Below are 23,813 nucleotides of genomic sequence, written 5' to 3' on the forward strand. Positions count from 1 at the left end.
AGGTCCCCTCTCTGTTCACATCCTCCCGCTCCGATTACTCAGGGTCAAAGGTGAAGCCGAAAGCCCTCCCATGCTGGACCTCCCTAACCTCACCTCCTGCCCGCCCCGTGTGCAGCTCTAGTCACACTGTTCCCCCACAGCGCTGTTTGTTTGCTCTTCCCTCTGCCTGAATGCTCTTCCTCTATACCCACCGAGCTCACTATCCATCACCTCCTCCAGGTCTCTGCTCAATGCTGCCTTCTCAGCGGGGTCCCCCAACCACCTTATTTGAAACTGAACATTAACACACACACACACACACACACACACACGCACACACACACACACACACACACACACACCACTCAAGTCCCCAGCATCTTCTATCTCCCTTTCCTGGTTTATTTTTCTCCATAGCACTAACCTTCGTTCAACTATTTTATTTATATAAATTCACTTATTTATTCTCTCTCTCTGCCTCCTTGTTTCCCCCACTAGGAAAAAGGATCCATAAGGGCAGGGATTATTGCTGGGTTAGTTCACTGCTTTATCCCCACTACTTAGAACTAGGATACCTGACACATAATGGACACTCAAAAACTATCGCTGAATGAATGAAGGGCAAAAATGGCCAAGTGCTCTCCTTCTCTGAGTCACTCAAGGTTATAGCCACGAGTTGTTAGGTATCACCGTAAGTGAAAATGATCATGTCTCAAAACCTAGAGACCTCAGAAGTCCTAAAAGAAGAGAAAGTGTAAAGGGCTCATCTGAAGAGCAGGAACACACAACCTTGACTGTGAACAAGGCTACACGACAACATGGATACTACAGGCAACACACACGCTTGACACAGATTTCATCCAACCACGCTTAAATATACACTTCTTACAAAGCACAGACAACAATGAATTGGCCAAGACAGAACCAAAATTTAGTGCTCAGTCTCTCACCCAGAGCGCACGAGGTGAACAGAATTAAATTCAGCTCACACGAGAGCAAGTGGTTATCTCGGACAGTTTGTCCAGCCTTTGAGAGGGAAGCTATGATTAAGAGATGGCTGCACGTAGTCACTAAAGAATCACCTTCCCTGGGTCCCCAGTTGAGAAGCACCGAGTTCTAAGGTCTTTTCCATCCTCAGCGTTCTCTGCTTCTCCCCATGGCTCCCTCATGCCAGCTGGTTAAGTCTAACCCTGTTGACGTGTAACTCAAGGCTCTGCGCAGTCTGGCCCCAAGCACCCTCTGGCACTCCTCTGCCCGTCCTAGAGCCTTGTGGACCATTCCGCAGCCCCCAGGACACCATGCCCTTCAGTGCCTCCATGCCCTTGGCCATGCAGTCTGCTTTGCTTGCATTGCTTTGTTTTCCATCTCCACCTCCGTTATGTCCTTGCTCTTTCTCTCTCTCCTCAAAGTCTAGCTTAAACTTTATTCCCTCTGTGAAGGCTTCAGTTAGAGTCAAATGTGACCATTCTGCACTCCTGCAGTACCACTGTGAAAGTGCTACATGAAAGATAAGAAGAGTGTGCCTTATATTAAAGTTCATGTGCCTGATTCCCCCACAGCATTTCTTGAGGGCAAGGAATATGTCTACTTATCATGGTAACCTCACACAGTAACTTGAACAGAGTAGGCTTTTAGTAAACGGAGTCAAGTCACTTGATGAGGTGAAATCCTCAGAAGCAAAATGAAGCAGCACACATGGGTTCTTAGCTAACTGGACAAGGACACCAAAGATGCTAGGTAGCTGTTCATGGTTTCCAACCTGAAGAGTGTGTATTCCTAGGAGCTTATAAAGGAAATAATGGGGATCTGCAAGCTACTTTGCAATATTTAAAACGAAAGTATGGAAATCATTCTTTTATTCATGATAAGAAAGCAAAGTATCACAATAATACCATTCTAACCCAAAGCAAAGAAACCTGATAGCCGCCCAGAGTTAAGTCTGGTTATTTTATGCTTATTGGACACCAGACTGTCAGCTGTGTCCAGTTGCTTGATTGCAGGGACTGGGCCATTTCAGCCATTGACAGCACTATGCTTAGCATAGGGCACAGCACAGAGTAAGCACTGATTGATAACGGAATGAATGAATGAAAACATCCACTAATGATTAAAGCATGCCTGTATTAGATCCCTGGGTGTTATACTTTGAGAGACACAGGGATGGTGTGAAGCTCCTCTAGAACTGGGCAGCCAGGATGGTGCAGGGGCTAGAAACCTACAGCATATAAGCAAAAGCTAAAGAAACTAGAGTTCTTTAACCTGAAGAAGATAAAATTCAAGGGACTTTGATAATTTTTCCTTGCAATATTTAAAGAGCTTTTATGAAAGGAGGTATGATTTGTTCTGTGAGCTACCAGAGCCAGGACCTAGGAGCAGAAGTTTCTAAGTGGCAGCTCAGCATAAAGAACTTTCTAACAACTGGAGTGTCTTTAAACTGGAAGGGCCCATCTCAGGAAGCAGTGAGTTCTCCATCACTGAGGATATTTAAGCAATGACTAGATGACCTCTCTATGGGGTTACTGTGGAAGGGCTTCTCCATCTGTTGGGAGGTTGGACCAGATACCTTCTAAGGTCCCATCACTCCCGAAAGTCCATGAATCTAAATGATAAACAGCCAAGTTTTTTCTCTTATCTAACATACCCAAAACCAAACATATCAGCTGAGAGTTATTACCTGTTTCCTGGTAAATTTCATTAGCTTTACTCTTGGAAAATGAGAATTTTCAACATAACCGTGTTTTGCTGGTTTGAGTAGAACAAATTCACAGTCAAGTCCCTCAAAATGTTTGCTTGGAATTTTGAAGTAGTCTTCTGGAAGTGCTTTGGAACCACCTTCCTGGACTGTGAAATTTTGTACCTCCAGAGGAATCCACTTAGGGACAATATCCACCAAGATTTCAAGTCTACTCACAGCTTGGAAGCCATTCATCACATCCAGTAAACAACAGTCCTGTTGTTGGTCAGCAGTTGTCTGTACATAATGGATATAACCATCATCAATGTCCTGTTGTGTAAAAATCAAAGGTGACTTTTCATCTGTACCCAAGCTGCCCTCCTCTGGTAAAGATCTTCGGAGGTATCCATGCATTGGCAGAGTTCTAACAATGAACCTTGCCTCCGAAGGAATATCATCTTCATGCCCAGCCTGAGTGCACATTCACAACACACAGACACAAAAAGTAAAACATTAACACATGAAAGAGTCAAGACCCTTGATGAAAGAGTCAAGACCCTTGATGAACCAAATTGTTTTCTATTAACGTCCACAAATGGCTTAGGTTACAATCCAGGCAGATACACAGCTTAAGCCCGGGTCTGTTCTGGTGACCATGTTAACATTTTGAATTTCAGCCCTGGTCACAAAGGAAAAGCAACATTTGAACAGCTACTAATGTACTAACAAGGCATCATTCACAGTGGCAAGAAACCTAGGACTCAGAAAGTTGTACTGAAAGAAATAAAATGGTATAAGGAGAAGGAATAAAAGATGGTAGAAGAAATAGCAGCTTACTCACTAAAATTGCAAGACTTTAGAGGAAAGCTTATTTTTAAACTAGTTCAGCATTTTCAGTATACATTTAATTTACGGATTCAGCAAAATCCATCTCAAAACTGTCATTGTCAACATTAAATTGAGCGTTTACTACATGCCAGGTGCTGTTCTGCACTTTCCCTGCAGAATCTCATTTGAGATTTACAACATCCCTATGAAGTAAGCTCTGTTGTCATTCACATTGTACAGAAGAGTGAACTGAGGCACACAGAGGTTAAGCAACTAAAAGGCTTTAAGAGACGAGCTGTGATGCAGACTCAGGCAGTCTGATCCCACAGTTTCCATAATGAGGCAGGTAGGAAAACCTAGTGGTTCAGAAACTGGGCTTTGGCGTCAAAGAAACAGGAATAGGCCACAACTCTGCTGGTGAAAAGCAGTTTTTGTCACCTGAAGATGTTGGAAATAACAATACCGCTCCAGTAGGAGGCTGAGAATTTGTCTCTAGCATGATCACAGTGCCTAGAATATATTCAATACCCATTGAATAATTTTTTTAAAAAGATAATTACTTTGATACCCAAATTGACAATGTTCATATCAATCACAGTTGTAAAATATTTAAAGGGTAGTTTCAATAAAGATACTTTATAGGTTAAAACAAAAAACAAAAACTGTCATTGTTACTGATTTATAGTCACTGAACTATATACGCCCCCTTGTGGTGAAACTTTAACTCTCTAAGATCCTGAAAAAGAATTGAGGAAAGCTGGTGGGCCCCGTATTCTCTTAGTCAAAACTCATTATTTAGTAAACTGCTTCTGATTTGAATTCATTTCTACTTGATGTTATTGGCTGTATTTAGCAAGCAGGCAAACTCGTTTGCAGTCCTGAGGGTAGATTCAGAATAGCCTGCATTTGTGGTCAGTTGTCGTAAATCACAGTTTACATACCCTGCACAGGTTACTCACTCTCTCCTGACTCTGAGCAGCAGGGCTGTGCTACTGGAAGCTTCCAAGTTGGAGCCTCAGGAAACCAGGAAGCTTCTGGTATGAGGTCTCACCCCTGGTTTTCCACTGGTCTAGGCCAATTTGATCCATCAATTTCAAGAAATTACACAAGGCCACATTCAGAGCTAAGGAAATAAACTGTGTAATATAGTATCCTCTTCTATTTTAGGGATCCTTTTTCTGTCTGTTAAATTACTCTACTCATTTATACCTGCTTCACCACATTACAAATGTAACTCAGACCAAATGAAATACTGGCAGCGTTGCCATGACCAATGAAAAAAGTAATGACCTCTTCATTTACTATAATATATACATTCCCTCCTCCTTCTCAGGTCATCCTACACCAAACATACATGCATACGCGTGTGATCATGTGCACATAGCTTTAAAATGAGGCTTAGGATTGTTTATATTCCATTTCTCACTACAGCACCATTAACAGTATCAAAATCATGAAACCTTCTAGCTTTTCTTCTCAATGCCATCTACATTTTTTCAAAGTCATTCCAAATACCAGGAGAGAAATCAACACAAAAATACCTTCCAGAAGCAAACAGATCATTTGCCCCTGCGGTTCTAGGAGAGTGAGGATGCCTGGCGCTGGGACCACTACCTACCTGGAGCCTTCCTCTACTCAATTTTACTGGTTTTCCTTCTTCAACCACAAGGGTCTTGCTATGCAGAATTTGGGTGTGATGTTGGTGGCTTTCTGAGTCCACTTGCACGTACACGCCCACTTCTAAATATGTATCTTTAACTTTCACCGTCAGGTTGAACACATCGAAGCTGCCACTGCCGTCATGTCTATAAATCACACGTCCTTGCTTCAAGTCATGCAGGGAAAATGAGCCGGGCCCTGAGCTGTTGACCAGCACTCTGCCACGCTTTGGGGGCCGCAGGATGTGGAATTTGATCTCGTGGTCTGTTCTGACATCTTGGTTTGTGGTGACACTGAGGTTGGTTGTCGTGAGGCTGCTGTCCTTTCCTCTCTGCACCAGCAGTCCTGTGTTGTTGGCTATGCGGACATAGGGATCTGACACACTGACCTCGAGGAGGGACGACGTGTAGTGGACACCGTCTGTCACAAACAGCACAAAGCGGGCCGAGTCTGCACCCTGATGCCTGAAGAGCACACGCCCTTCCCGCAGGTCTTCTTGCCTGAACTGGTAGAGCTTCTGAGTCGGGTCACTGGCTTGCACCAAGTCCCCATTTGGGATGCCCCGCCGGGTGTAGAGCAACTGCCCATCATCAAAATCTGCATCGGGTTCATGGTAACAGAGATTAGCTAGGGTCAGCAAGCGCTGGCCGTTCCGCACGACATGAAAGACCTTATCCACCACATGCACTGGTTTCTCATCGTTCTTTAACTCCACAGAAACGGTGACTTTAATTTCCGTAGACAGATGCTCTGTATCAAAGTCCCTGACCACTTCCTCTTGGCCTGGGCCTGCGGTGGAGGCCGTGAGGAGGAACTCGTCACACTGGGTCTCAGAGTCATCGTGCACATACATGAGCCGCTCACCCAAGCTGTCTTGATCAGTGAACGTGGTGATACTGTCATGACTTCCCAGAGAATCTGAAGATTGAATCAGTTTCAGCTTCCCACGTTGAGGACTCTTGGTGATTTTATACTGGAAAGTCTGATTGTCCGAGGTTTGAGCAAATAATTCCAATTTTGTGATTAATTTCTCTTCTCCTTCTTTTACAAATCATCCTCTGTTCGTTACAATAATGCCCCTCTTATCTGCTTTAAAATTTATTCTGAACGTGTAATCTTTTGATTCGATGTGTTCTGCAACCATCAAGAACCTAAAAGTGTCTTGTGAATGTTCCCTGGGCCTCCCCTGTGGTTCATAACTTATCTTAGAGTCTGTAACGTTTTGTTGGCTAAAAACTGAGTTTGTTTTTAGAAATTTTGTGCCAAGTAGCAATTTTCCTTTCTTAGGTGGGGTCAGTAACTTAAAATGCAGTTCCCTCTCAGCTACTTCCACACCCTCTGCCACAGCCTGCAAATGATCAGAATTCAATACGTGCCTGTTTATTTTACTGATCTCAAGAGGAACATTTTTCAGAAGGGTAAACTTCAGCCATTGTACCATAACTGGAAACATCAGTTCTTCACTGCTTTTTCCTTCTACGTTAACTTTAAATTTAAAGTGATCCGTAACATTTTCTAGCTGCAATTCTTTGAATGTACTACAGTACCGGACCTGACCCCAATCAACGGAACGCTGAGAGAAGGTACTAGTTTGTTTCCACTCGCCACTTGACCCCTGCCACTGAATCTGGCCATACCGAGGTGGATGAGTGATAGCATAGCGGGTGTCCACCTCAGGGCCTTCACCATTAACCTCCACCAACAAGTTGCCCTGCGTAATCAGAACCGTGCCACCCTGCCGTACGACCACACCGGTTCTGTTGGCCACTGCAAAGTCCCAAGGAACAGCCATGACCCGTAACACCACTGTATTGCTAACCAGCTCTCCATCACTTGCTCTCAGAAGGATCCGGGAGTTCTGATGGCCCCTGCGCACATACAAAATGTTGCCATCTCTTAAATCCCCATATGTAAAACCATTAATGGCTCTCCCAGGATCATTGGTGTTTTCTAAAAACCCAGCATCTGAATTGAAGTTGCCAAGAACTGAGAAACTAAGACTCAAGGAATCTGTGTCTGGGTTTGACACATGTATGATATTTGGAGTCAGTCGTGTCTTAGAGTTCTCAAACGCGAGAAGCAAGTTTCCTTCAGGGAGCTTAAGATTTGGGGGATCATTTACTGGAATGACAATAATGTTAAACACATATGAAACATGTCCTTGAAGATATAATAGCACTTCCTTCTTGCTGTTGGAAGAGACTGAAAATGTGAAATAATCCCTAGGTTCTTCTGAACCGTCATGGACATACCAAACTTTTCCTTGCCCCAAATCTAACAGAGTAAAAGCCTTCTCCACTTCTTATTCGGGGGAAACATCTAATGGAAGGAACCCATGAATAGGCATCTCCTTTATTTTAAATAGTATCTGAGACTGATGGACACCCAAATCCTTCAACTCCACATCCACCTTCATATGCTTTGTTCCAGTAGGGCTTGCCCACCTTCTTGGACCTTCAAGTTATTCAGAACCAAGAAATAGCTACTGGCTTCTTGAAGAATAGGCTTGCCCACCTCAGGATCGGCAGTGGAAAGGGGAACTTCTGCCTGAAGCAGCTTTTCTGTGGTTGTTACAGAAGGGTTTTTGTTACCACCACTCTTCATTTTACACCCAGCAGATATATCTTTGGAAATAAGGGCATCCTTTAATGCTTTCTTTTCTGAGTTGGCTTCCAAGCCTCTTAAGCACCCTTTGAAAGAGATTCCTTGAGCAGATTTCCTAGGCACAGAGGCAGGTTCTAACCTTTTAACTTCTTCTCCCTTGCGGCTATCAAGACCTCCCACGAAGAGAGGGCCTTCAGATACAAACAGTTTGCTTTGTAAAGGCAGCAATGTCCTTACTCCCTGTTCATCCACCATCAGGTCCAGATACCGTTCAGTGAATCTGCGTTGAATAATGTGCCACTGGTTGTCACTAAGCGAAAGGAAGAGAGCGGAGTATTACTCTTATTCCTTCCTACATGAGCCTTCAATAAACCTTTAACTATTTCCAAAGCAACAAAATCTCCTTCTCTACCTGACTGAAATAAAAGCAAGGCTTGTTGAGTTCCAGTCTGCAAAGCAAATTCAAATAGCCCGTCCCCTTGCACCATCCATTCTGGGAAGGTGACACAGGATCTGGAGCTAAAGAAATTGATGGCTTCATCCTCCGCTGCAAAAAATTCATCATTGCATCCTAGTGACACCTCATAAACTTTCTTAAAACCAGGGTACGATCTAAGGGATGTAAGGATCTCCCTCTGGTTAAACACCACATCCTCCATACATCCACGGAAATTGGGGCTCTCTCCATCTAGGTACGGGACATCAAGTCCACCGTGGCCTGCTATGTAGATTCCATGCTGACAATGCAAATTGTGCACCCCGCCGGTGATCTGGCCAGTCATCTCATAATGTTTGTCAATAACCAGAGAGATACTATCCTTAAAACAGTACAATTCCACTAAATGCCAAACCAAGTCATCCGCACGAAGTCTTTTCTCAGAAAGGAGCACTTGTTCACCTGTCCCCAAATTAACTCTCACCTGAAAGAGAAAGAATCATAATTAATCAATCTCATCTCATAGTGTTTCATTGAGAAAACGAGGCCATTCACAAAGAGAAAGAGAGACACTTGGACATGGAAACTCTTCCCACATTTATGGACTGCATATTGAGGTTAAGAAATTTCAGAGTTGGAACAGTGAAGACATGCTGATAAAATTGGAAAAGATCTCAACACTTATATATGGCACCTGATTTTATTCTAGTGAAATAACAGTAATCAAATGGATAGCTATCTTGTTCTCTTTTCTCTCACTGTTTTTCCCTCCAGTAACTAAAGGCTTATACGTTTTTAAAGATTTTTTTTTAATCTTACCCGTAAGTTTCCTGATAGAAGTTCTGTTATACAGTAGTCATTTTCCCCAGCTGCAAGAAAAAGTAATCCTTGTGGTTTGCTGGTTTGAAACTTTAATTGAAGAGATAACTCAGAGGAAACTTCTATGATGTTGAGCCCCACATAGCTTTCACCATAAAAAGATGCTGGGGGAAAAAAAAGTAAATTTATTACACAATGACTATTCCACTTATATTGTCATCTCCCTTCAGAAGAGACCCTGCTGAAGATAGCTGCCTTGTGCAAGCCCACACCTGCTTCCTGGGGTAGCCCACAGATCTGTTGTGGGGAAATAAAGTCTCAGCGTTCTCCTGCTCCAACTCAGGATACCTCTGATGGGTCAGTCCCTCTTCAGAACTCTCAAGGGGGGTGGCCAAGGCTTCCACTGAAACTGAATTGCAAATCGACTTCTCCATCTACCCAATTCTGCTTCCTTCCCTTCCACAGGGGTTAATCCCAAGTCACTGGCGGTGAACTGGTGTAACAGTGGAAGGGAACACGTTAGCCAGTACTGAAATATCAACCTATGAGAAATATAGGGCAAGTGGTAACTATGAGGACAATGGAATTGGGTGTCTATTGCTAAGTCTGCATGAAGCTTTGGAAAAGATAAGGAAAAACTAGGAGAGATTAGTTGACAATTACAAGCCAGGTGTGACAGCCAAAGGGCTTCCATGGTAGTACATAAAGTCTTTCTCATCTCCTACAGTGGGTGGGCAGGGGAAGTTGAGACTCCCACCCAGGAATTAATCATCAGAGTATTCAGCATCAAGCTAAGTCAAAGTTCCAACCATGTCAGGCTACCTCTGACAAGTCTATGGCCTTGTTTTGTAAAGAATGGAACCTTGACAAATGGAATGGGGACATCTGGATTGGTGCATTCAAATATCCTGGGTCCCTAGACCCCTCTGAACCCTCTGAGCCTGAAGAAGAGACCTATTCCCCTGTTAAGGTGATACTCCCCTTGCTTAAAGAGGATGCAGAAACCTCTCCCCACAAGGAACATGTAACCTCTGAAGATTCACTCCCATCTCTCTTCCTGACCACTAGGCCAAAAACAAAGCCTAAGTCATGATATAACCTGTGCGGAGACATGCTGGGCTTGATATGGGAGGAAAAGGACTAGACCCTAATGGAGCTGCGGGACCTACCCAGAATGTAGTGCCAGCAGCTGGGGGAATGCACATGGGACTGATGGTACCTGATCAAGGGGGCAGGAACATAAAGTTGAAAAAGGGAGAGTTTATACTAGATTTGGGGGCAGTCTCCAGGGATGCAGGATATAACATCCTGGCACAGACTGCTGGAAATGGTGTGAACTCACTGCTAAGGTGGATCCTGGAAGCATAGAAAGTGCAGTGACCCACTCTAAGTGAGACATGACAGAATTGCTCTGACGGATGGATGGTGGAAGTAGAGATTGAAGGGATGGTAGTGGTACGTCCAGGATCGAGCATGAATAGGACCAGAAGGCGCAACGAGACGGTGGCCTGGAGCGCCGTGTCATCCCCATTCTTGCGCCAGCACCTTTTCCTCAGCTCATGCATCTGGCTGCATGGAGGAACCCCTTACTACCAGCTGGTGGAAGGGCAAAACACCTGAGCTTGGTTCGTGGCTGAGTCAGCTTCATCACATGCACGCAAGCTGAAAACGCACTCCAACTGCACTACAGCTCCTCTTAGGGGTGGCCATGAAAAGCACTGTTGAGGGAAAATTCTCCAAAAGGTAGAACTGTGAGTGGTACACCTGATCACCCACTTTATATGGAGAGAGAAGAGGCTTGAGGTTAGAATAAAGAAAGACGGATAGGTAGTAGCAAACAGCCCGGCCAGATGGTCAGGAGTCTAGAATGAGAAAGATTGAAACAGCAGGGCCAAGGAGGTCTGGGATAGACGCGTGAGCGTCAGCAGGAAGCGGGAAGATCTTTATATTGCATGTTAATGCCCACCAGGAAACATCCACCACACCACAGGCACTAAACAACCAGGCAGACAATATGACTTGGCCAGTTGCCATCAGCCAGCCTCTGTCATCGGCCAGCCCTACGCTGGCACAATGCGTACGTGATGAAGTAGCCAGGGAGGTGAGGGAGGAGTCTATGCCTGCACCCAACAGCCTGGGCCCCCTGTGACCACAGCTTCCCTGGCGATGCTACTGCTGAATGCCCAGCATGCCTCCCACAGAGTCCAACACCAAACCCCCAGTAGGTTACCATCCCTTGAAGAGGGGTGGCAAGGTGATGTCAATGAAACCCTTTCTTCTTGGAATAGCCAGTGATTCATTTCAACAAAAACAGACATATTACTCTGGGTATATATTTGCTTTTCTTGCTTGCAGGGCGGCACCAGGCACCACTCTGAGAGCTTCTGGAGTGTTTAATTCACTAACACGGGATGCCGAATAACATCACATCAATCCAAGGCACACCCTTTACTCCAAAGGAGGTGTGGTGATGGGCCTAAGACCCTGAGACCCACTGGTCCTATCACATAGTACACCACTGAAGCTGCAGGCCAGATAAAGTGTGGGAACAGCCTGATGAAGGTACGGTTGAATCACCAGCTCAGAAGCAATACTCTATCAGGGTGGGGTTCCACCCTCCAGGACATAATCTACACTTTAAGTGAAAGATCTTTACATGGTCTTTAAATTAAAAAGCTTTACACACCTCCTGCTATGTCTCCAGAAGTATAAGCCGTGGGTCTGAGAACAAGGGGTAGATCAGGAGTGGCCTTGTTTACTGTCACTCTCAGTGACCCACTTAAGGAATTTGTGTTCCCATCCCCATCAACCATAAATCCACGGTTTCAAAGCTCCTGGCTTCCAAAGGGGAATGCTTCTACCAGGGGACACAGCAAGATTCTCTCTATATGATAAGTTATAGCTGCTGCCTGGACATTTCAGTCTCCTTACATCAAGGAACTAGCAGGCAAGAAGAGAAATGCCTCATCTGGCAGGTAATTGAGCCTGAGTCATCCGGAAGGGGTAGAACTATTGTTACACAACAGGCTCACAGAAGAATATGTTGGGTGTCCATGTGGTCCCCTTGGATGCCTCTTGGTACTTCTTTGGCAGTCAGTAAACAAATGCAGTCACCCTGTCCTGAGAAGAGTGCGTTGACAAGAGCTCAGACCCCTCGGGGACGAAGGTCTGAGTCACATCATCAGGTGGCCACTGAGACCAGCAGAAATACCAGTTGAGGGTAAAAGGAATCACTGGATAAGGAAGAACATGAAGATTATCACTCAGGTACTGTTCCCAGGATTTACATGAAGTGGATCCAAGTGATGCAAGGGGTGGACTGTGGTGGACTCCGTGGTACACCCACTACCCTTCGAGAACAAAGGACTTTCTTTCTACCCTGGCTGCTATGAATGCTGCTGGCAGATAGCCCCCAGCATCTTCAGAGCTCCCCACAAATTCAGCTGTTTGCATTGAGACTACATCGCAGGTTGACTCCTCTTCCTAATCCAGTTCCCTTCTCTTCTATTCTCTTCCTTTCCTCAAATCTTGCTCCCAAGAACATTCCCTAATAAAGTTCCTGCATGTTCATCTCCATGTTTGATTCTGCTTCCTGAGGATCCCAACGTGCAATGTCTGCTTCTCATTTTTGCTCCTAAAACACTGTGCACTCCTTTGTCCTAGCGTTCACCATGGTGTATTAAAATTACTTGTTTATTCATCTAGCTCCTGCACTAGTCCATAAGTCTCCTATGATCAGGGACCATATCTTTTTTACCTTCCTCTCTCCAATACCTAGAACAGTGCCTGGCACACAGGTGGTATGATGGACTCTGTTGGTGCCCCATTTAGATCCCTTCTAACAGGTTGGTGCACGCATCCTCCAGCTGATTAACTGTGTTATCCAGAAATTTCAGTGAAATTATACCCTCTGTCCCGGGGTGCAACCTCTAGCCAACGACTGAAAGAGGTGTATAAAGTATGTAGAAAACTGTGTTGCTGTTCATATTCCAGAGCTTTCTCTGCGATCAGGCTGAGATGAGGCCACATCCTTGCTTGGTTTCTTTTCCTGCCCTATCCTACTTCCCTCACTTCCTTACAGTTCTCTCCTGGTAGCACTCACTCAGTTATTCACTCACACAAGAATCCCTCCCTAAGCCTCTCTCTCTAGGGAATCCAGTGTAAGCTAGGTAGGTAGCGAGCAAGCATTTACTGAACCAAACTGAACTAACCTAGTAAACCCTCATTTTATAGTTGAGTAAACTCAGGCCTAAAGAAGCTTATGGACTTATGTAAAGTCAGCAGTTAATTAGAAACAGAGCTAAGACAAAAACTAAGCATTCCCAATCACCAAGCCAGTGTTTTGACCAAGATACGAGGTTGATACAGAGATGAACATGATCTCTTACAGACTTTCTCAGATATGTATAAGCCCCCATTCTCTCGTTAAAAACAGCCATTAATAATTAAATTCAATAAAACTAGAATGTAGGGACACGGTCATACAGTTTAAAGAAGCAGCTACAAACCCACTAGCTATCCTAGTTTATCCTCCTGGCCTTCCCATTACTGAATCCCCCCACTCCAATTTCTGACAGACTTAGAGAGTGTATTGTTAAGTTTTCAAAACCAGGAAATGTTTTCTAAATCATAAAATCTACTGCTGAGAATGACTAAGTAACCTTAATAAACAACATCCCTATATTTTCCCACGTTTCACCTCTGGCACTAAATCAATTCCAGTCTCAGCTGGTGGCTAGAAATTTCCATTGCCTCAGGGGAAAAACAGGGAAGCAGGCTTAAAACTTCTGGTTTGACAGCCTGAAGCCAGTTTGGGTCCTCCAAACTGAGCCTAATTTTTGTGGCCCCTAGTAAATGCCTCAAAATCACAATAAAAAGCAATAGAAGCACAAGTAAAACTGGTTCCTAGAAAAAGAAAGGTGATCTCGACCTGCAGTGAAGGAAAAGGTGTGTTTGGGCATTCTATAGGAATGTAGCAAATCAAGCTGAACAAAAATCAGAGCAACTTCCTGGTTTTGTGTGCTTAGATAAAAGGTGAAATGTTCGAATAGAAACCAAAGTTTGGCAGTGAGGTTGGTAAGATACTTTGCATGAAAGTTAACAACTATTTCTCTGTAATTTCTTCCAGGTTGGTAATTATATGATTCATTCTTAGAATTGGTTCCCATTCCTTCCTCCAAACTATATGTTTCTGGTTTTTTGTTTGATTTTGGTTTTGTGTTTAAGTTTTTTTGGCACCTACTATGTGCCAGGGTTGGATTGGAGAATTAATAAGACAAAGGGGCTTGCAATCTATCCAAGGAGAGAGCTGCTCAGAAAGAAGAGTGTATCTGAGTGATAGTAGAAAGTTGGTACAACAGAAGCTTGATGTGGGTCCAGTGGCGGTATGAGAGAAGGAACAATCTAACTATTAAGCGTCTCTCCCTGGCAGATTTCAGTGTCCCATGCCACGTGCATATTCTGTCCACACATACTGCTTGTTTGGTCCTGGGGATTCAATGGTGACTGAGAAAGACTGTAAGTAAAGCAATTACAGTTGCCTGATTATTAACTGGGAAATGCAGACCACAACAGAAGCACTGGGCCTTGTCAAGGAGGGTGGATGGAGGAAAGGCGCTTCAGGCAAGGCACTGGCTGCTAGGAAGAGCTGGTGAGGGCTGGGGCAGGGGAAGAGGAGAGAAAAAAAGGGGGGAGAGATAGGAGAGAGGTGACTGCAAGGAACCAAAAGCCCAGTCTGGCTGAGCACAGTATAAGGAGGGGGCAGCCAGGGTAGAAGCTGCAGAGGCAAGAGGGGTCAGGGGCAAACACCACTGCGTGCATCTGAGGCCTGCCCTGAACTTTCAGTTCCAAGTGCGTGTGTACAGTCACACACACACACACATACACACACACACACACATGCATGCCCGCCTGCAAACGCACACACCCAGTGCCTGGTTACTCCTTTCAAGGCTCCTATTATAATCTGATTACCTTTTTAATTTGTTTTCTGGGTTATTATTCAGCCCCAATACCACACCACCCCGAACAGAATATAAGACTCCGAGGTCTGGAGCCTTTGTTGGTCTCGACCGCCGCTCAGTTGGCCGTGCACACAGCAGTGCTCGGCACATTAGGCACTCCGTAAATGATGGCTTTGGAAGCCAAGCTGAAGAGTTCAGACTCTTTCGAAAGAGGGCCGTAAAGGGATCAAACAGGGAAATGAGTTGGTCAGCTTGCAATTTAGAAGCTGACTCTGGCTGAAAGGCAGAGAATGGACTCAAGGGGATGGTGGGCGTGGGGAAGCAAACGGGGTGGGGGGGTGGGGGGGTTCAGGAGATATTTAAAAATTGGGATTGTCACAAGAGGGAAGAAGAGGCCGAGGGGGCAATCCAGATTTCTGGCTGGGTAGCCACTTATTAAGAGGCGGACTCTGGGAGGGGAGATTTCATTTTGCGTTGTTTTGCTGTGTATATATAACAAGAAATTCTCAATGAACGTTTGGGGAGCAAATGGCTGACTGACCGCCTGGATCCCCATGGGCAGGGGCCCACTTACTGGGGTGGGGGGCAGCTTACAAACCGTACTAAGAAGGCTGAACTTTATTCTGCAGACAGTAAGGAAGCATTATGGTGTCAGTTGGGAAAAGACATATCGGTTCTGTGTTTTAGAAAGATCAGTCTGGTGACTGTGTGAGGGCAAAACATGAGTAGGATGGAAACTAATTAGGAGAATATTTCAAAGAAAGATTTCAGAACTGTTTGCTTTCACTGAAAATTAGAATTGCTTTTTCATTATACAGTATTTTTGGTAATTTTATATCGTGCCTTTTTATGTACTGATTTTCTTCCAAATACGTTCTACAGATGATATAGCCTAAGTGTAGAAGCTTATTTTTTTTAATTAAAATAAAAAGCAACAAAAACAAAACTTCTCTGCTAGAGTATTTGCATTATACAAACTCCTAAGATGACATACTAAGAGGAGGGCTGACGTTATAAAACAGCTCTTACTCATGCTGTATCGTTTGAGTGGAATAACTTCACTTGGAAAGGAAAGCCACATTTCGCCCCACAAATCTATTCTTAAGAGTTTCGACAGTGTTTTACTATGGTATCGACGGCATGTGCTTTGTCAAACTGAAGTTGAATATTTATTCAAGACATAACTAACTTTATCCAGAGCACTCTAAGAAGAAAACTTACAAATATGAAACAAATTAGCACAAACATCTGACATGCCCTGGAGACCCGACCTCCTCTATTCACTGAAAGCAAATCCCAACAGGGAAAGTTCTAAGAGTCTCTCCCATGAGAGTTAGGTCCACTAAAATTTAAGCTGGGAAAGAGAATCAATGAGCGAATAGATATTTACTCCATGGCTGCAGGATGGGCAGTTGACTGGAAGGGTGGGAGGGGTCCTTGGCATCACATCTCTATGCTAAATGTGTTGCTGACACAGTTGGGAGGGTGTGGGAGAAGCCGGTAGTAGGCCCAGGGCCACTGTGAGGATGGAAATCTTAGGTTTCCAGGTAGAGCCTGAGCAATCCACAGCCCTGGAATCCTTGCTAATGCAGAACAGGATCCACCAGCCTCTCATTTTTCATTCATCCCCCAAACACCAGTCTCCATGCCAACTGCTCAGGTTGCAAAGAGAAAACCAGCACTTGCCCTGCCCATACCCCCTCTCAATGGGGCAGTCTCTAGGCCTGCTGCAAATGGTCATACAGACTGCGTCCCACACAACTCCAGGGGGAGCTACTCCTGTAGATGTTGCAGATTGCTGTAGCACCTCCTGGAATTAAGCAGTGAGGCTGTCCTGGTCCCCAGCCACCCCTGGCTGAGCTGACGACTCCTTCCTTAGTGACCGCAGAGCCTGTGTCCTATCGTAAATGTTCCACATGTGACATTTATACATTTCTATGTTTGCTCCCCCGCTGTCTGGGAGTTTTCCAGGCCCGGCCACAGGCTTTGGAGTGAGTGCTGGAGCCAGGCTCACTGGGCACAGGAACAAAACCTTCCCTAAAGCTCCCAGTTCCTCATTCTTCTCTGATGGCACTGCCATCTTCTGACCATCAGAATTAAATGGCCCTTTATATGATCTCTTTTACGAGGACAGACACTCCCTCTATAAGATTCCCATAGCTGCTATAACAAATTGCCACTAATTTAATGGCTCAAAATGACACACATTTATTGTCTTACATTTCTGGAGCTCACTGAGCTAAAATCAAGGTGTCTGCAGGGCTGCATTCCTTCTGGAAGCTCTAGGGGAGAATCTGTTTCCTTGTCTTTTCCAGCTTCTAGAGACGGCCACACTGCTTGGCTTAGAGCCCTAGCCAGCAATCACATCACTCCGACCTCTGCTTCCATCACATCATCTCTTTTGACCCTCCTGCCTCCCTCTTATAACACCCCTATGATTGCATTTAGGGCCCACTCAGATAACCCAGGATAATCTCCCCACCTCAAAATCCTTAATTTGATCACATCTGCAAAGTCCCTTTCACCATATAAAGCAACATGTTCCATGTTCTAGGAACTAGGATGTGAACTTCTTTGGGTGGACATTATTCTGCCTACCACAATTCCCAGGGGTGCTCTATCACTCAGTCACTCATATTTATTGAGCACCTATCATTTTTAGGTACTGGACTAAGTATACAGAATACAGAGGTAAATAAAGCAGTAGCATTAGAAAGGACCCCGGAAGCAGAAGGCATGAGTTTTGTTTGTGCTTTGTATGGCCTCTATAGTTCTATTTTTAAATTAAACTTTTTAAATTGTAATAAAAGACATTTTAAATAAAAACCTGGACTTTTTGACTTCCCTGGAAAACTCAGCCACTTGGGCCATCCTGGGACCTATTTATTCCCACAGCACAACCACCGTGAAGGGTGTGGAGGCTCCAGCTCCCAGCTCCCTCACTCCACATCACCTCCTGCCACACCACCGTTGCTTGGCTCACCATGACTCTCGGGCCACTGGAAGCCTTTGGGTTTGGGCGCCACAGCTTCAGGCAGAAATGACAAAGTGGCGTGCCAAGGTAGTCACTGCAGAGCCAGAAGGAAATGTAATTACAACTTCATGGGTTATTTTAGTCTAAAAAATAAGAACTGAGGCTTTATTCATCTCTGCTTTACAGATTGATTGGCATCGTGCCACAGGTGGCATGTGAGACTGGCAGTGTGTCTTGTGTGCTGGGTACACAAGTCTCCCTAGGGGAGTAGCGCGAGTTCTACAAGGTGGAAGGATGGACAGTGGTGCCCTCACTCCCTCTCTCTTTCTCCATTCAGTGACACACCACATGCAGGTTTGCCTGCTTAACTGGGTTTACAATTATATTATCTCACTGTAATTAAACAAACCCTCACAAAAAGGATCAACTGATTAAAACAATTCCTACAAACAAGCCATACCTTAAAGATATATACAAATAACGCAAGGACCAGTAAATGCAAAGGAACTGGTGGTGCTGGCCCTTCTTCCTCTTTCTGTACAAGCTCCTCATTAGCTCTGTTACAAGGTCAAAGCAATAATACGCTAATGAGATCTGATAAGAAGGTAGTCAAAAAATGAGAAATCATTGAACTATTGACAACATGGGTCTAGAGCTAAGAGTATATTATATCTTGAGAAAATTGTTAGTGACAGTAGTACTGAGACTTGATTTACAAATAGAGATATACTGGGGGTGTGTGCTGCAGATATTCTTACTGAGACAGTCTGCTTACCAGACAAAGGTGACTTCCTGCTGTGGTGAGACTCCCTGAGGACACATCACCCTGTGTCCTGTAAGGACTGAAAGCAGCATTCACCTAAGTCTTTGACAGTTAGATTCTTCAAAGCAACAGCCTGAATCACCCAAGGAGGTAAGGAAGAAACCTAAATTTAGATTACACATCTGGCTATTCAAGAAAAGTGCCCCAAAGCAGCTTTTGGTAAGACCTCGGTATCTGATATTTGTCATGCTATTAGCGCCAAGGGTGAAGAACAGTATATATGTTAAATTATATATGCTATGTGATTCTTTATTCAATAACTCTCCTCTAACCACATTCTGTACCCCTCAATGGATACCTAACCTGCTGCTCTTTGCCTCACGCCCAAGTTAACTGCACAGATGAAGAGGAAAGGAGGGAAATGAGCATTTATCAAGTAGTTCCCAAGCAGGTCTTACACATATCTTACTCAAGTCTCTCTGAAGAAGTGATTATCATCCCAGTTTTACAAATGCAACATCAAGACCAACAGAAGTAATTTCCCCAAAGTCACTCTGAGAATGCATGGTGGCACCCAGATTAAAGCCCAAGTCCACCTAACTCCAAAGCCATGGGCTTTCCATCACTCTACACTGACCACTTGGATCCCTGGCTCAGGCCCCATCGCCATCCAATCTGTCCCCCAATGCCACTCACTGCCCTCTCAGGTCTCCCCGGCCTGCGACCAGCAGCTTCCCTCTCAAAGCCACCGTCACAGCGTCCCCACTCCTGGGCCCTAGTTCCCGGCCCATCCACCCTGCACGCCAGGCCAGGAAGGGGCCGGGGAAGGGGCAGAGGAAGAACCAGGAAGAAAGGAGGAAGATAAAGAGGGAGGAGCTCGGAAGGGCCCCCAAACATCAGGATTGGCGCAGAGCTGGAGGAGCTGCAAGGAGGGCCGCGCAGGGGTGAGAGCGAGGCGTCCTCCCCCCACCACCGGAATGTTACTCGTAAGCTCCTCGTGAAATCGCCTGAAGTGAAGTAAATACGCGTTCAGAATTGAATCCGAATGTCACAAAGATTTACAAGGCCTTTGACTGAGGGTGTGTTCTCTGGTCTCGAAGTCTTTTGTTAAACTGAAATAAATCTCAAAGAGCGGGGGGGGGGGGGGGGGGGTACGTCCAAGTGTCGAGCTCAGTTATGTAAAAAGTCTCAATAACTATGCTTTTATTAGTCATCCCTGACTTCTGAAAAGCGCCATGGAAATGTAAAGCACTTCCGGCGAAGCAGGTCCAGAAAATGTAAGCGGACGAGTGGAGGGACCTAGGGAACAACAGGCCAGCCACCCAAGAATTTCGGCGAGGAGTTTAAGGCCCCCGTGACGGTCACGTGCAGCCGAGAAAGGGCCCGGGTAGGAGCAGGGCTGAAAAGGATGAGACGGGAGGACAGCAGGAAGCCTTCCTTCTGCCCGTGCGAGGGACACCAGGAGTCCGGCCCTGAAACCCCCAATCCGCGGCGAAGGCCGGGCCGAGGCCGGCGCAGGGCCCGCCCCCGAGGCTCGCGAACTGGTCGGGACCCGAGGGGCCGGGCCTCGCGGAGCGGGAGTCGCAAGTTCTCCGCGGAGGAGCCGGAGACACTGCTCAGGGCCGAGCGGTCCCCTCCCCCGGCTGCCCGAAGGCCCGGCCTGAGAGTCCAAGTCGCGGTCGCCGCGGGGCTCACCCGGCCGCGGCGTCTGCCGGGGCCCCCGGAGTACAGGGGGCTCCACGCCCGCGCCCCCCGAGCCGCCCGCCCTCACCGCCCCCCCTCGCCCCCCCCCTTCAAGCGGGCTCCGCGCGCGGCCGGCCGGGGAAGGGACGGGGAGGGGAGGTTGGGGGGCGCGTACCTCCGAGCACCCCGCGCGCCCCGCAGAGCCCCAGGCAGGCGGTGAACAGGACGGGGGGGCGAGCCCCGAGCCACCCCATCCCGCCGCGGCGGCCCCGCGCTCGCTCCCGGGCGGCAGCCGACCTACCTGCGCCGGCCCCTCCCCGTCCGCGGCCGGGACCCGGAGCCGGCCCAGGGGGCGCCGCCCCCAACCAACGCGGGGCTGGGCCGGGGCGGGGAGAGCCGCTTGCAACCCGCAGCTGTTGCGCCCCATCACGCTCGACCCGGCTCCGGGGTGCGCAGCGCGGCCGAGGAGGGCCTGCTCCGGGGCCCCAGCGCCCACGCAGGGTCGGTAAGCAGAGAGTACGTGTCCCCCGCCTTGCCCGGCGAGTTCTGTCGTGGAGTTGAGTGTAGAGCGGGCGCTGTTGAGAAATGGAGGCTGGAGAGAGAAGCATTCCTGGCGGAGGTAGGACCCTACTTCAGACGGCTTTAAGGCACCAGAGTGAGCCCCTGTTTATTGCTGAATCCCCAATGCATACCTGGTGCATAGGCACCAGCAGTCGTGTTGGATGAATAAGAATTAAACACAAACTGGACCTCTGTTTTTTCCTTCTTAAAACATGGAGATTTCACCAAATCTCTAAGGTCCTTCCAGCTTTACCATTCTCACGTTCAAATTCTAAACAAATGGAAAGTCTCTCCACAAGGAATGTGTTAGCACAGAGAATGACCCCACCCAGGGCTTGCTCTGTGTAGCTTGTGCCTGGTGTCGGAAGGCCGGGCTGATCCAGGCATGCGGAATTTCTCCTGGCAGCCTCAGGTATCCACATAAATGTAAAAGCACAAGCAGTGCAGAGCAAGATTGCCCAGAGAGGCCGCAGACTGTCACTAGTGTCCCCAGGGAGCCTCTACTCAAATGTCATCCCTGGTTAAGAACATAAGCTTGGTACCTTGAGAGGCGTGAAGGCAAATCCCAGCTCAGATATTAATAAGTGACCTTGGTATGTGACCCTAGGCAAACCTCTTAATTGTCCCACCTTCAGTCTCCTCATCTGTAAAATGAAGATAATGATGCTGATCTCATAGGTGGGTTGTGAGGTTTATCCAGCCCATGAGGATTGAGTGTTAAGCATGGTGTCTGGCTCATGGTAAGAACTCACTGGGCAGTCTTGTTATACCTGGGAGCCCAGCTAGGCCCACAGGGCTTCTCTGGCCAGTCTCTGAACAACTCTGGCTAGACACACTCCTGAGAATGAGCCATCTTTTATGTTTCCTTCAGGATGGAGGGCTGTCTCATTTTCCTTCCATGGCCTTAGCCGTATGTACTGCTGAAGACTACATACGTTATCCATATTTGTAATCTTCAGCATCCCCCCACTGCCCATAGTTGTGCTGATTTTCTTGAGGCTGAAGAACCCTGGACCAGGTGGGTGGGAGTGATAGTTGTGCCTCTAGATGTGTGACAGCTTCCATTTCCTCTCCTATAAAATGCAAGGGTTGGATTAAATGATCTGTAAATTCCCTCCAGGTTCAAAATTTTATGATTCTCATTTGTCATCATTGGCATCAGGACAGCTCTGCCATTTAAATAGAGCCCTTTTAATCAGTGCACAGAGAAACATGAAATGTTTGAGTTTCTGTACTTAAATCAGTGATTGCCAATAAACTTGGAGCTTTTAATTTAGAGAAATCATTCAAAGGGTCAAAAAGAGACTAGGAATTATCTCCCTGTAGAGCACCACTTGCTCCTCTTCTTTAAATTAGTTCTAATCTATCACATAAATCCTTCAAAAAATGAATGAAGTCTCCAGCCAATTTCCATAGCTCTTAAGGTGGCTCTAGAATAATGAGAAATTAGCATGCTCAGTTGTTAGGGAAAGCCCGATGATAAGTATGGTGACTCTAAGGATGTTGATAGTGTCTGACCAGGAAACCCACCTATGTAACAGTCGCTCAAATCTAATCATCTAGTCATTTTGACTGACACTCACCTGCTATGCCCCAGCAACAGGAATTATTCTACTCAAATGTTAACCTGCACACTGTTCACTCAGAAATGAAGGTGTAAAGAACAGAGAATGAATATAGAGATGGACATTCATTCAACAAATATTCATTGAACTCTTCCAAATGCAAAAGACACACAAAAGATGTCATGGTGCAGAACAGAGATGAATTAGAGGTCTGGCTTTCAAGGAAGTTACAATATAGAGAGGAGTTGGGACTTCCCTGGTGGTGCAGTGGTTAAGACTCTGCACTCCCATTGCAGTGGGCACAGGTTCGATCCCTGGTCGGGAAACTAAGATCCTGCACGGCACGGCCAAAAAATAAGGTAAAAAATAAAAACATAGGAGTATAAGACAGGTATAGCAGTAATTTTAATAAAGGTACATTAGAAACTCAAGACTCTTCTCTGGAACTGTCCAAACCATACATCTTTGGTGATATGACTGGCTTGAGCAGCCATGTCTCATTTACATGACCACTCACCCTCTGACCCCACATGACTGGGGCAGGGTGGGTTTCTGGTCTAAGGAGCATGACCCTGGAGAAAAGAGTGTCAAAGCTGATTCCTTCTCAAAACTTTCAACCAAGAGGCATTAAGAATGCAATGATTTGGTGGTGATCACAGACCAGTAAGTCATGTGGAGATGGCTCCTTAATGAGCACCAGCCAAAGACCCATGTCCACAAAGGTCGTGAAGGGACCATGAGTCAGGAGAGGAAGCTGTCTGCCTCTGTCTTGGTCTTTGCAGAGAGAGGATTGGCACCATGTCCCAGAGAAAAGGTGATTATGAGGGACAGTCAGAGCAACAGACAGTAGCTGCCTGTTGGCTTTCGTAGTCCCATGAAGCCCAGCTGTACTTCCTGAATTTTGTTTCCATGAGATTCTCCTGGGTTCTTTTGATAAATCCACATTTTCCTGAGCTAGTATACAACTCTAGCTTCGCAAATTCAGGTGTGCATGAATGATAATTTTCTACATTTTCCCAAAACTCAACTTGATTTCTGTTTTGACCTCTCAATTTGCTGTGGATGGAAAACTGTATCTCAGTCAATTGAAGTTTCTCTCCTGCATTTCCCTGTGTTGCGTTGTGTTGAAGTGCCGTGGGACTTGTGTAGTGCCAAGACAGGGATGACTGGGAGAAGGGGTGTGGCAGTTCCCTGCTCCTGGATGCCTTCATGTGGGCACCCATGAAATTCTGCCATTTGCAACAACATGGATGGACCTGGAGGGTATTATGCTCAGTAAAATAAGTCAGAGAAAGACAAATATCA

The 23,813-nt window shown here is 46.1% G+C and overlaps 1 protein-coding gene across 1 annotated transcript in view; it reads right to left on the reverse strand.

The window, feature by feature from the left end:
* The window catches only part of LOC137758830 (chondroitin sulfate proteoglycan 4-like), a 38,756-nt gene extending 18,044 nt beyond the window's left edge, over positions 1-20,712 (reverse strand). The window contains exons 1-4 of the mRNA XM_068534810.1: positions 20,684-20,712; positions 9,000-9,163; positions 5,100-8,664; positions 2,654-3,124 (exon numbers count right to left, since the gene is read on the reverse strand). Of these exons, the coding sequence (XP_068390911.1) occupies positions 2,654-3,124; positions 5,100-5,993 (1,365 nt within the window). The 5' untranslated portion in view covers positions 5,994-8,664; positions 9,000-9,163; positions 20,684-20,712. The remainder of the gene's footprint in view (positions 1-2,653; positions 3,125-5,099; positions 8,665-8,999; positions 9,164-20,683) is intronic.
* Positions 20,713-23,813: the final 3,101 nt, after the last annotated feature.

Source organism: Eschrichtius robustus, chromosome 2 (genome assembly GCF_028021215.1).
Source record: "Eschrichtius robustus isolate mEscRob2 chromosome 2, mEscRob2.pri, whole genome shotgun sequence".
NCBI classification, from domain to species: domain Eukaryota; kingdom Metazoa; phylum Chordata; class Mammalia; order Artiodactyla; family Eschrichtiidae; genus Eschrichtius; species Eschrichtius robustus.